This window comes from Macrobrachium rosenbergii, chromosome 42, assembly GCF_040412425.1.
Source record: "Macrobrachium rosenbergii isolate ZJJX-2024 chromosome 42, ASM4041242v1, whole genome shotgun sequence".
Taxonomy (NCBI): Eukaryota; Metazoa; Arthropoda; class Malacostraca; order Decapoda; family Palaemonidae; genus Macrobrachium; species Macrobrachium rosenbergii.
In genome coordinates this window covers 10,178,538-10,193,688 of record NC_089782.1, presented here as the reverse complement: position 1 = coordinate 10,193,688, position 15,151 = coordinate 10,178,538, and the positions used below count along the sequence as shown (strand labels likewise).

General features: G+C 36.7%; 1 protein-coding gene across 5 annotated transcripts in view; it reads right to left on the bottom strand.

Annotated features, from left to right (window-relative positions):
* The window catches only part of Cdep (Chondrocyte-derived ezrin-like domain containing protein), an 804,710-nt gene that overhangs the window by 306,378 nt on the left and 483,181 nt on the right, over positions 1-15,151 (bottom strand). For all 5 annotated transcript variants that reach the window (XM_067085457.1, XM_067085454.1, XM_067085456.1 and 2 more), the window contains 2 exons: positions 12,754-12,841; positions 11,601-11,756 (listed from right to left, as the gene is read on the bottom strand). In XM_067085457.1, the coding sequence (XP_066941558.1) occupies positions 11,601-11,756; positions 12,754-12,841 (244 nt within the window). The remainder of the gene's footprint in view (positions 1-11,600; positions 11,757-12,753; positions 12,842-15,151) is intronic.

Here is a 15,151-nt window from a genome sequence, read left to right as displayed (position 1 = left end):
TTTTCCCTTCATCCTATTCGCACAGATGTGACAGTGTGTATGTTGGCTATCTTCCTCATTACACTCTCGTTTCTCACAGAGTTCATGTATCACCAGTGTTTGCTCTAAAAACTTTGATCATAACAACAACTTTAAAGCCAAGTACATAGTTTTAAGACCCAGTGAAAAGTTTTAATTCTTTAAAATTTTAGTGAGGAGGCTTATATCTGTTAAAATTGGGAACCAGTAGGTCTCCTGCAAGGTGAGAAGTTAGAATCAGATCGCTAAGCTATGCTGTAATTGCCGTGCTTTTTTTTCTGTCTGACAAAGAGATAGTTAGCATTAATGCAAAAACATTAGACAATTTTGTTACTGAAACTCATCAGTTAATGACTTTTTAACATTGATAGACAATTTGAGGTTGCCAAAAGGATAAATTGGGTTAGCCTAACTTGTTCATGAAACTTAGCAATGGTAGTAGTTCCCAACCGTGCTTGACTTATGAGCCAGGTGTTTACTAAAGCCCAGTAATTCCTTTGTAGCATGTCATATTGACTTATGAGCCAGGTGTTTACTAAAGCCCAGTAATTCCTTTGTAGCATGTCATAATCAAACTAAATAGATTTTTTATATAAAAAGTTCCCCAGTTAGCCTTAATATTGGGGTGCCTTTCAAGTGATAAAAGAAATATTCATGGGAATCTACTTCCAACGGGTATTGCTCCACCAGTTGCGACATCACAGTTGAGAAAAATTGTCATGATGGTCGACATTTTCCTATAGGAATAGAGAAAATACTTTTTCATAATGGTGCACTTTGCCATATAATTTAAAATCTTGGTGATACTTATATAAATTTGGTACAATAATTCCAATAATTATTGATTTAATTATGTGCAGTACCAACTAATGTAGCCTATAACCTTTACCTGGTGCTTGGGAATAGACTGAGTCGTCAAAAGTTATGAAATGTATAGAAATATATTACACTGTATGGGTATCCACTTAGTTTTGTCTTAATTAAGTTACAAGCATTAGTGAATAAATCCTTTAAGGCAATGTTATTGTAGTAATTGTGAATTGATATTTTAACACATTTCTAATATTTCATGGATATGACCCACTGATCATACAGTATTACCTTATATCATACTATGGATATGTGCTTGTGGCCATGTAGGCCTGTTTTAATGTGAAGTGTTTGCCGCCTATACAATGATACAGGTACCTAACACTGGGTAGTTTTTAATAAACACTTGTTCCTTTTATCACTACTAGGCTGCTATTAACCAGGACACAAATTCAGCGAATTGCTGAATCTGCTTTTTGCCTGTGGAAATGGCTCACAACCACCTGCCATGAGCCAGCCTTTGAAGGAATAAAGGAGAATTTGGTTGGTCGATAGGCATGTGTGAAATATGCAATATGCTCCTGGCAGGATGTTCAAATGCTGAAAGAGCTCATTTTAAGCTGTATCTATGAGTTATAGGTTTCAGTTGGAGTACAGGAAAAGACTATCATTTCAGCAGAACTCCAACAATGCATGTTTCCATCTCTTTCAAAGCAAAATCCACGTTTGGGCCAACACTCCAAAATTAGTGGATTCTAGTTAATCCTAATTCAGCTCCTCCAATGGAGACAAAGAGTCTTTCCATGGGAGAAAGGTCACTTCTACTTAGCATGAAGTGGACATAGTCACTGAACTCCCCTTCCGAATCCAAAAGATCTATGGAACAGTCTTCTTCTTTACATGAGAGAGATACCTCAGATGAGAATCTTGCCTCTCCCATGCAGCAATCAGATATTGAAGAGGACCTGATAAGGTCCACCCAACCCCATTTGAAGTGTCTGTACCTTCTACGGGGCAGTGATTTATCCTGGACTTATATACTGCCAGGCAGTGTTAATACAACTGCCTTGTCACACAGTTCATGCAGGCTTCCCCTGATAGGAAAATTCCACTTGCTGTACTTTAAGAATTCTGGGAGGAAATCATGACCCTGCTACTGAGCATCAGCATATCAGAGATGCTATCCATGATTCCCATGAGCAATTCAGGTCTGTCCTAGGTATGGAACTGGGTTTCGCATGTAAAAATTTTTCATACTTTAAACTAGAGGAACAGGGTAATAAAAACCTAAGCCCAAAAAGAAGTTGAATCAACTGTCAAGATCCCCATTGAAACAAGAATGAGTAATAAGAGACATCCTACTCACTGCTAGAGCTCTGACTAGTAAAAATAATGAGGCCTGGTCTTATTATTGTTAGTATGGGCACCAATATCCACCCCTGAGAATGATACTGATAATCCTTAGTGAAATGCCTCAATGTGCATTCTTTCAAAAGATAGAAAATACCTTACTAATGAAGAGAAACTATGATCGTGGCTGAGCAGGTATGATTTTAGAACAGAGCACCCTTCCCCAATACTGAATGGCACCTGGTCCCTCCTTCAATAGGAATTCAGAAACCATTGAAGGGGACAGTTACCTTGCCTATTAATATAGCAATGAAAGCCATAGAGGCAACCTTTCTCAAATCTAATGAAAAATATAGCTCAACAGCAATTTTGGAGAAATAATACCCTCTCCAGGAGGCATCAGCCTTATGTCACTTCACTTTTGAAACAATTGATCATATGAAGACAGAATTTCAGAATTTTGTGTTGACCGGGAACCATCAACTTCCAGTGTGTATATCTCTGAACCTGGACATTCAGTCAGTAGCAAGAGATTCATTCCTACAAGACTGGAGCAAATGGAGGATGATATACCATTTTCCTCTACTGTCCTAGATTTGAAAGCTTTGAACAGTCTACTAAATCTCAACAGAACTGCTTGCCTAGTGGCCCCGAATTTAACCAAACAGTCATTGGTTCCTTTTTCTTCAACAATGCGTGAGAGAATAGATTCCAGTGCTGTCTGCTGTTCTATCTCAGACAAAAGGAAAGGGAGTCATCTACACATCCTCCTTTCTGAGCTATGACCTTCATGTGAGGATTTTTGAAAATTTAGTCTACCGAGAAGATTATTTACCTAACATGCCTAGGTACCTAGTGCAAAAACTACGGGCGTCATCTATCTGACATACTAGTCTGTATGGAAAATGTGGTTCGATTACCAGCACACTGAGAGCCCAGTCAAAATCTGTTGAAACAATTTTACACTTTATTATAAATCTTTTGAGGTCAAGTGCCTTGTTATTACAACAATCATGGCAAGCAAGGCAGCACTGTTGGAACCCTTGCTTTACAGTTTTGGAATTGATTCTAATATAAAAATTGTTAATTCCCTTCTCCAGTCTTTTGCACTGCACAGGCCAGTTCCTGCAAGGCTTCCCATTACTTGGTCCCTGAATAAGGTTCTAGACTCCTGTCATCCCCTCAATTCAGTGGGCCCAATGTAACTACAACTCTTATGCTCCAAAAGGCAGTCTCCTTGACTGCTTTGGCATCAGGAGCTCAGGTTATTGTACTGGGCAATCTTAGATAAGGACACTGATTCATCACTCATACACCTAGCTGTCGTTTAATGCTGGCTCCTGGCCTAATCATTCCTGGCCAAGAATTGGGCCTTTTAAAGGGATACACCCCTTTTTCTGATAAGGGAACTCAGCAGATGGTCCTATTTTCCCTACAACCTAGCACAAAAATACCCCCTCTCTCTACATGGGCTGAGAATGTTTGCAGTGTCCCCTCATTAGAAACAGTATTCCTGAACCAGGGGATGCACAATAATCCCACTGCCAGACCCGACATAATTAGCAAAGTCATCATAGAACCATAAGGGATAATACATATACAGTACAGTGAACCCCCGCCTACTGGTGGTTCCAGATTCATGGCTTCACCTATTCGTGGATTTCTCTGTGGAATATATGCACACATTATTCATGGAAAAAATCTGCCTATTCACAGTATTTTTCATAGAGAAATATTCACAAATGACTATATTTTCACATCATTTTCATGAGTAAATGCACTTTTTGTGATAAAACTATTAAAATATTCAGGTACAAGCATTTTTAGAGGGTTTTTTGGTGCTTTGAATTATCAAAACAAGCAGTTATAAGCATTTTTACAGGTGGTTTTAAGTATTCATGGATTTAAGCTATTCGGGGGTAGTGGTATGTATCCCCCACAAATACCGGGGGTCGACTGTACTATATAAGTAAGTGTGTTTCCTGTTCTTTATTGCCAAACCTTAGTGGGTATCCTGAATAAAGAAAACAGTTGATAACCTGTGGCTTTATCTGGATCAAAAATTCCTGAATCATTATTGCCAGGAGAATGGTGGTCATGCTGAGATATTGCTGAGGAAGGTGCAATAATCACACAGCCAGACTCAACATTATTAGGTAAGTCACCTTCGAAGAACAAAGAATAATACACATACTGTATAGGTTTGTGTGTTGTTTCCTGTTCTTTATTGCCAAAGCCTAATGGGTATCTGGAGTAAAGTAAATGGCTAATAACCTGTGACTACAGTGGACCCTCACCTATTTGTGGTTCTGGATTCACGGCTTTACCTATTCGCAGATTTCTCTCGGGAACATATGTACACATTATTCATGGAAAGTTCGCCTATTTGAGGTATTTTTCATAGAGAAATATCCACAAATTACTGTATTTTCATAACATTTTCATGACTAAATGCACTTTTTGTGATAAAACTAATATATTCCATTATAAGCATTTTCAGAGGGTTTTTTAGTGTTTTGAACTATCAAAATAGGCAGTTATAAGCATTTTTAGAGGGGGTTTTAAATATTCACGGATTTGATCTATTCACAAGGAACATTGGTACACATCCCCCACGAATACCGGGGGCTGACTGTACTGTATAGGTAAGTGTGTTTCCTGTTCTTTATTGCCAAACCTTAGTGGGTATCCTGAATAAAGAAAACAGTTGATAACCTGTGACTTTACCTGGATCAAAAAATCCTGAATCATTATTGCCAGGATAATGGTGGTCATGCCGAGATACTGTTGAGGAAGGTGCAATAATCCTGCTGCCAAACTCAACATTATTAGCTAAGTAACCTTATAAGAACAAATAATATACATACTGTATAGGTTTGTGTGTTGTTTCCTATTCTTTATTGCCAAAGCCTAATGGGTATCTGGAGTAAAGAAAACAGCTAATAACCTGTGACCACAGTTGTCCCCCCATATTCGTGAGGGATACATTGCACACCTAACTGCGAATACCGAAAATCCACGAATACTGACACCCCCTCTAAAAATGCTTATAACTGCCTGTTTGCCTGTTTTAATAGTTCACAAACCAAATGTATACCTTAAACTATCATCCTACACCAAATGTACCATAAACTATCAACTAAAACACTTTAATATAATTTCAAAGGCATCTTGCAACATTACTCTTAAAAATTTATGACTTACAGCTAAGTGTGAAAACTATTCAAGTTATCCCTATGCCTTCAAGTACATACATTTTCTCTCATAGTGTATTCAAACAGTCCTGTTTTCTTTATTTAGTACGTACGGGAGACATTGGTAATTCACAGGCTAAGTATGTACCTAAATATTTCATTATACATTGAAAAAAAAAAATATTTTATTGATAATTTGCTGTGTTTATATTAATAATAATATTTGAAAATTAGTAAATAACTTTTTTTATCATAAAAAATGTATTTATCACAAAAATAACATGGAAATACAGTAATTAGTGAATATTTCTTGACAAAAAAATCTGTGAATTACCAAACTTTTTGCGAATAATTTGGGGATAAGTTCCACAGAAAAATCTGCGAATAGGTGAAGCTGCAAATACCGAATCGCGAATAGGTGGGGGTCAACTATATACCTAAGACCAAAAATTTATCTGAGTCGCTGAGATTTATTTATTTCATCACCTGTCAATTTCTTTTGTAATCTCCTTTGAGAATGAACAGTGGCTACTCTATCAAAAAACAGGTTTTGATATAGGAAAAACCAATTTTTGGTAGCCGCTGTGAGTCCTCAAACCCACCCACTTTCCCTGATGAAAAGGCATGGGACTGGGGTGAACATTTATCTTACACATACCTGGTATGTAATGAGGAGGATAGCCAACATATGTGTTGTTGTCACATCTGTGCGAGTAGGATGAAGGGAAAACAGAGTTAATTGTTGTGTGGACAGGAGATTGAGCCTTCCTGTCTTGAATCCTTGATATTCTATCACTGTGCCAACAAGCACCATTCTGGCCAAGACCAACGATGAGAATTCTTTGAGATTTGTTGCTCTCTCTTATGGAGCCCTGAGGGGACCATGAGAGTGTAATTCCTTTGAGGACAAACACCAGCTCCCAAAAATAGGTTTTTCCCATCAAAATCTGTTTTTTTTTACCATGTTTCATAGCGATTTTATTTACATCTTATCATGTTTCACAATGTGTCAAATATTAATATACTGGGTTGCCTGATTAGCTTTATAACACCTAAATGGCTAGTATTAATAAGGAACCTCATGGGTTGTGTTCAATGTGTCACCAACAGGTGTGTATGCTTAACCTCACCTAACCTAACTTTAAGGTTTGGTTTGAGGAGAAATGGGCCAAGCACTAAAGGAGGAAGAACTATATAAGGAAAATTACTGCTTTAGGTGCTACCTCTTCAGCCCAGACTCCTTGGTTTCAATTCACACTGCTTAGATCCTTGAACTGCTCCAGTAATTCCTTGGTATCCATGAAGAACAACCTTTCTTTTGATGACCCCTTCATCCATGCCATGCCAGTTGGTGTTGCTCCAGACTTTGCTCTTACTGTTACCCCTACCACTCCTTACTGAATTTCTGGTTTTCCTATTTTACCCTAAGTGGAGCAGTCAAAGTAGTCTCAGTTCACTTTGATGGAAGAGTTTATACTGCAATAAAGAAAATCTCCTTTTACAGCTTTCCAACACACATCATGAGACTGACACTCACTTCACTCACATTTCCTCACCAATGCTGAGGAGGTTATCTTCTCTCAGTGAATTTGTAAATAAGGTTATACAGATGGAAATAAATGACTTGCCACAACAGGCAAAATGTTAAAAAAGCACTGCAATATTCTCAGAGAGAGCATCCACTTTCTAGGTTCTAATTCTCACAAGAGTTGGTACCACACAAAGACTTCAGATGGTATATCAGATTGTTCTTAAGACCTTAAATGCTCCAATTTATATTAAATGAACATAAAGATTCAAGCCAGACCATTTCTAGACAATGGTCACTTTACTCCAAAAGATAAGCCACTCTGATTCCAGGGAACCAAACCATTCCATGGTTAAGGTCTGAGTTCTTCCCCACCCAAAATCCAGAATCTCTTTTTCTCAGGATCTGAGCCATTCCAATTTTAAAGACCAGCACTACTTCATTTCAAAGAATAAGAACTGTTCTCCTTCAAAGGACTCCAGCTGCTCCTTTTCTTAGGATTGGAGCCACTCCAAGGGTACTCCACTTCCAAGGACCAGAAGTGCTCTCATTACTAAGGACTCAAGCCACTCCACCTCTAACAAGTCACTCAAGTTTTGGAAATACTTCATGTCAAAAGGCTTAAGTGACTCTTCTTCTAAAAATTCAGACAGTTCTACTCCTAATAAAATGAGCCATCCTCCTTCTAAGAGCCTGGTCTGTTCTGCTTACATGGAGCAGGTTCACTCTTTGTCAGGAAATACAACTAATCATGACACACGTCTCTTTTCAGGAACCAAATGCCATGAAAAGCATTTAATACATCAGTTGAAGATTGCAAATGCCTTGCAAAAAGTCCCAATTTTCCAATGAAATCAGGGAGGCCCTAAAACTTTGAGAAATATCATGACTTTTTAACATATACTAATAACACTCTGACCTTGACAACATTCACGTGTCTTGAGACATTTGAATTACTATGTGGACTGCTAGCTCAACTTGAAAAGGCATCAAAAGCAGCAGAAACTAGTCTCAACAATAGACCAGGACAGAAAGACAACTTTAATGATGGACAAACCCCTTACTTTCAACTTTTCTTCCTGAGACAACCCTTAAAATTTCGTAAGATATCAAGAATGGTATAATGGTCATAGGATATCCATGTTTACAATAACCCCAGTGCTTTTTGTCACAGGGCTGTATGCTGAAGAGGTCCTGCACAGTTGCTGATTGTTCTTTGCAAGCTCATCATCCTTCCTTTAGCACTGAAGGCTTCTTTTAAGAATTTCACACAACAAGCTTTCCCTTCTAGGAGTACTTCAAACTCCTTAACATTGCTAAATGGTAAGAGTGGGAATTAGAACTGTTCCTCTTCAGGGAGACAGCACAACCAGGAAACATTATCAAAGACTCAAAATGTCACTAATAGTCGAGTGGCCAAAACAGGAATGGTCTCCCTACTGGCAGGAGTACCAAGAAAATTCCCAAATAAGGAGAATATCTTTCTACTGCCACACTTTCACAGGTTTCATAAGTCTCTGGGGATACTGGTCATCCCATATGGCAATCATACAGGAACACCTTAGCAGCAGAAGCTTTGAGAATGAGGCAGGTGAAGCCATCTCTCAAGCCTTGCAGAGAATCCATTCTATAACTTTATCAGGCAAAATTGAGCATTTTCAATAACTGGTATAGTGGGATGGCTACTGACCCACCCAGAACACTGGTCCTCAAAATGCAGTACAGGAATTCCTCTTATTTCTTTTTTACAGGATAAAGTTTGTTGGTTTCAGCAATTAAAGGCTAAACATTTGTTCTTCCCAAAACCTTATGAGACTAAAGGGTTAGACCTCTCTGATAAATGGAACTGAAATGTCTTTGTCTGCATTCTGAGAAGAGTATCTCATGCAATAATATTTTACTTCCCAAATGGAATCTTTCCTTAGTCTTAAGAAGTCTTGCTGTAGCTCCCCATAAGCATTTATAACAGCTGACATCTTTAATCACATATGCCTGAAGATGTATTTCTGCTGACATTTGCATCTCCAAATCAAATGAGAGACCTTAACTATCAGGTGAGGTTACGCACATTGAGGGTTAGAAGTCTACGATCCTTCTCTTGCTGCCGACTTCTTCACAGTGACCAAAACCATAAGAAGGGAAGACTACAACATTGTGCTTTTTGTCCATCCAATACTTGTGGGATATAACTAAAATGATGAAGCTCTTCTTTGCCCAGTCAGGACATAAGTATATACCTTTATAAAATTAGCAACTCTCAGGATGGTGCATAAAGGTTTCTGTCCACTGGATATGACATAATGCATATAACAAGGAACACATTGTGGTACTGGCTTCAGAAGGTCATTTTAAAGGCATACAGCCAGAGATGGGTGCAAAGCTATTCAAGCTAGAGTTATTGTACATGAGATAAGAGCCTTATCCACATCCATAGTTTTATATGAAATGTAGAACATTAATGAGGTTTTAAAAGCAGGCTCATGGAGATATTGACTTTTGCAAATATTTACTTAAGGAAGACAAGCCATAGGCAGTTAAATTCCTATCCATCAAGATCTGTGGTAGCCAAGGGATGAGTCCTCCTGTTACAGGGAAAGGGGGAAGTCTCTAGGCATTTAACCTTAAAATTACTCATTCCATCATTAACCTACTACAGTACAGTACCCTAATTGATACAGACATTCACGGTTTTCACAGTTATCTTCATCTGCATCACCTAAAACGGGTGGGTTCCATCTTCCAGTGAGTATATCCCTGATAAGTGTTTTGAATAGTTCTTCCTCCTGAGTATCTGTGATGGAGGCACTTTAGTCTCATTACACATGATTTACTGACCTCCTTTCTGAGACATGACCCACAGTCACAGTTTCTTGGCACTGGAGTAGGTTATTACCCATCTTGTATTTCACATCACAAGCAGATTCTATACCTCTCATTTGGTAGTCTGGAATCTTAGATCTTTGATTCCTCCCTACGTACACTGAGGTTACGTACTATATGAAATGGATTATGAAACAAGTGTAATTTTTTAAAAACAATGTTTTTAATACACACTTATATCAATACTGTATAAATTTCCCTCCTTCCTGCCAGGAATTCTAACTGTTGACACAAAGAATGACCAGATTTGCAGATAAGAATCCAAGGATCTGAATGCACATGAAGTAATCACATACCACAGTGATATTTCTTCCTTCAGATACTTTTTGTCTTGAAACATCTTGCAATACAGCAAATAAGCACTTAAAATAATAGATTTATTGAAATATTAATTTTTAATCAAAATTTTCAATTCAAATACTGTACAAATTATGTTATATAAGTACTTCATCAAAAATGCCAAAGTTAAAGTATTTCAATTTCATGAAATACAACATTAAATTTTTGGCACATTAGATCATTGCTACTTAAAAACCTCTTCCTTTGACAAAAAAAAATGTTTGCTTTTATATACAAACTACTGTACATGTTTAGGGAACCAGCTCCCTGGTTGAATTATTTACAAGTTACTGTAGATACAAAAATAAAAGATAAAAATAATTATTCCTCATAAAACCAATTTTCCCTGAACAACTATAAGCATTTCCTAAGGTTTCTACCTCCAATATGGTAGTGTAATATTTATAAATATTTATTTAGCCAACATAATAATTGGTTTTTAAAATAAATTTTGTCTTAACATATTACTTAACCCCATAAAAATAAGTTATAACTCTTTATGCACTGAAAATTAATACTGATACTAATCTAATTAACCTATTTCTCATTTATACCAAGAAAACTGACAGCAAGGAATCATCATCATCACCCCTCCTTCCTTCCACACAATTTTCCCTTTGAAAAGGCAGTCTCCAGATTATTCTTTATTATGTATATAAATCAATAAAGATTAAACACATCTTCTGTGGTTCTTCGTTCTCTCTTCCATTCAATTTCTTAATATATATGCAATGCTTCAATTTAACATCTTTCTTTTCTATCACTATTATAATATTCCTAACCCATTCAATACACAGCAATTGCACAATACTTATAAAACAAGACAGATGAAATATGCTCTCTACTTTCCTTATTTTTAGACTGAAAGAGTAGAACAGCTTCATTCCTCAGATATTCAGATTCCAGAAATATTTTGTATGTAAGCAACAAAAAACCTACCCATACTTTACAAGATCCAGATAAACAGACAGTAGCTTTATCCCTAATGCACCCAGCTAACTACAAAGAACAGCACAAAATTTTAATAAGACACAAGAGCAAAATTCAAAAGACTGGGACCTCCTTCACATGAAAACCCTTTAACGGGTTTAGATTTACCTTCAGTTATGCTCTGCAGTTTAAAAAAGATCTTCAGACTACATCCAACTGCACTGTTCCACTCAATACTGGAATTTATTCAGGATCCAGTGACAATGCTCTACTGGAAATATCAATAATGTATACTATTTGGATAACCTGTACAAAGCTCAAGTGCATTCAAAAGGAAGTTTTCACTATACTGTCACTCCTTCTCAAACAATTTCATTAGAAATGAAGAAAATACTGGCAAAAGCCATAATAGATGAACAATTTAAAAATGCAGTACTGTACTACTGAACTTTCCCAACAAAGCCTTCCTGAGAGTACAGTATTCAACAGACTCAAACCAAATTTTAAAACTGTCTGCCCTGAAAATAAAAGCAAAAAACTTAAGTACTCACATATCCTTCTGGATGTAATTTCGTTAGGAAGCGTTTCCGTTTAAATGAAAGTTTTCTTATTTTTGCCCAAGAAAATGTGTTGATCTTTGTATGGTTCTGAAAGACCAACACACCCATGTGTGCAACAGCCAAGTTGAGAGGGACGCCTTCATTATCCTGGAGAAGCAAATCCTTCCATTAGTATCACAAGTATAATTTTACAACTATTAGATCAAAACTGACTCATTTCAAGACGAGAAAGATATTTTATCTTTAGCCTCTAACTAACAGCTAAAGACTCGAAAACAATATCATATCAAATAATGGTAGAAATAAAACCTATCTTGATTGCAAAACCCTATTCATGGCCAGGTAAAGCAGCATACAAAAACTGAATAAGATAGCATGTGCACCAATTTCCAAAGCCAATAAAATACCATCCGGAGACAAACACACAGAGCCACACCAGAATCAAATAACATGATGAAAACAATATGATAAATTGTGCATAAAATAACAAGAATTTCAAGCTTTATCAAAGTGGACATGTATTACAAATGTCACACACGCAAAACCTGCAAATATGTACATACATGGCAAAAGAGACAGGTGGAAGCACTATCATATGTTGCATTCTGCAAAAATTACAGGAATATATATATATATGCAACTGATTTACAGTAGCCATGTAAAATCTAACTTAATCAACATATTCGTAACAATGATATTTTACATCAATATATACTACTGTGGAAGCATAGCATAACCAAGCTTTTCAAATAAATGCATAGTCATAAGAGAACTTAAATATACATCAAAAGTTTTCCCAATACTCTTCATGATTAGGATGTTCATCACAGTACACTGCCCTCTCTTTATGTGAGCAAATATCACACTTCAACTTTCACTTAACATAAAAATACGGCAGTTTACAAAGAATACATAAACTCCAGTGTGCCATGAATATCATCTTCATTAGTACTGTAGTGTATTATCCTCACTACTACAGCTAAATCTCTTGATAAATAAAATCTTTTGAGAAAGAGGAACAACAACTCATGAAACTATCATTAAGTTCACATTTCTGAACCTGTGATACATTAACTACTTTTCTGCAAAACAAATTTCTACAACTGTTAATGGTACTTGAAATTTCAATATAGTATTTTATTACCTTAGCAGGGTGCATCTTGATTCCATACAGCTCACATCTTCTTGCAGTCTCCAACAAATTGAGATCAGCTGTAGCTGGTGTCATTCCCCTTTAAAAGGAAAGCAAAAACTATGCAATAAAATAAAAATTTAAAAAGCTTTTACAGAAGAAAAAATACGGTTAACAACATCATAATTTAATTTCTGAATACAAGTGTTGGATGCAAGTGTTAATAAACAAAACTTCTGTCAGAGGATTACACAGTCGTGTAACCTTGAATAATTACACAAAAATTACATAGCAGCCCTAATATGTTTTGAAAACCGAAAATCCTAAAGGCTAATAATGTCTCAACAACCTTATAAAATATAATGAATAACTGTACTTGCATTTATTAAATCTAATAACCAATATTAGCAACTACAACATACTGCATTTAACAAGAATTTACTATTGTGGTTTCATAACTATTTCCTATTGCAGAGAAATTTGGGGCATTCATAAAATACTTAAACTTTTAGAATGTTACATGAATTGAGCCACAATTAAGCCAACTTTTTATAAAATTACATTTATTTCTTTACTATTTATCAAAATTCATTTCCTACAAGCTGATCAACAAGGGGTTTTGGCAATCCCTGTGTATATGACTGGGATGCATTCCAACATAACAAATCAAATTGAGGAAAATCGTACGACAAACTTTACTTCAAAGAGGAATAATAAGGAAGAATTTAAGTGATCACACCCTACCCATCTTATGACCTTATACTGACACCTCTCTCACCTGAAATACTGAATACCTTCTAAATCACTATCATATCAAACAAAGCATAAACCTATCAAAAATCAGATTAGAAATACTTTAAAAATAAAAGTAAAATATTTAGGAGGAAGTAACAGCATTCCAGGTGACTGAAACCAACCATATGGCCCTATAAGTAACCCATCACCTTTAGATCCACATTCACTCATGCTATCAAGCAAAGCATAAAACTGCAAAGAAAATTTTTAACAGATATTTTAGAAATTAAAAAACCTCAGTAACCACCACAATCCATTTCCATTTCAAGTGAATTTGTCACCCAGAACTATCAGCTCTGATGACAATAAAGGAGAAGTCAGGGTTAGTGGGTAACCGAATGGGGTGGAGAGTGAGAGGGAGCACTTTCTCTGGAGGAAGACAGACATGGGGAGATGATGAAAGAGACGAGGCTCCTTGGCCTAATGTCATAGAATGAAACTGTAGTTGCACAACAGAGGATGAAGTAGTGAAGAAGAGTGGTCAATAAGAAGTTTGAAGAAAACTGAAACTTTGTCTGCAAGGGTGGTAGCTTATTTCCCTCCACTTCCTTGTTGTACAGCCAAGGGGCTGCATGGATCACTGACACTATCGTACCACTCATATACATAAAATTATAGGTATTCTCAAACTGCGAGAGTATGTATTAGATCTTCATGTTTGTTCCCTTAGGAGTTTCTGCCTATTCCTCCTTGGATTCTCCATAATTAACTACATGCAAACTTGAACTCCACCAACTCCTTGTTGGTCAGCAGCTTGGCAAAATTCTCATCACTTGTGTCACTGAAATCTACATTTATGCAACAAAATCATTGTCCTTAAAAATGCTGTCCATAGAAAGTTTGTCCATGAAATTGTGGTAGCATTCAATTTAAGTGCTCAAGAAAGAACTTCATCCCAAGCTCATACAATGAAGTTAATTGCATCCTTTATGCTGAATTCCCCCATTAGTCCTTGATTATCTTGTCAGGGCTATAGTTAAAAAACTGGACAGAAATCTTCGTTGTACATCACTGACGGGTCATAATGATCCCTTGGCCCATGGGTTGGATGAGGGAGGTGGCGTTGCAAGGCATAAATGACCTATGTTAAGACTCAGTTATCCAGGGCCTTAGGAAACTTTGAGCATTACTAATAAGGAAGAGGAACCTACTAGTATGTTATTCCACCTTCCATACTGCTTAAGGGTTGGAAAAAATAACCTCTTAAGCAGTTATGGTTGACAACTATTATCATTCATGGATTTTCATGAAGTTGCTCTTTGGTGAATCCCTTGAGTGTCCTTATATTATATGAATGGAATTTATGGATACATCATCTGATGGATGGCAGAACAATGATGACACAGATCTTAAAAAGCTTAAATTGTGATGAAATCACCTCTTAGGGCAATGCAAGTTTTGCTGGACACATTTCTTTCAGAAGAGGTCCCTCTCGCCAATATTCAAAACTCAGTTGGTGCTCACACCACCATTTTGCGCCTGTTACCTCAAAATCTCCATGAATAGCTTGGAAGCTTCCCTGTTGGAACCTGAACCTCATACCACCCATAAGTTACGACAAATATCCCCTTCTAATCTAGTCCTCCACCTCAAACCCTGAGATTTGTTATCAAAA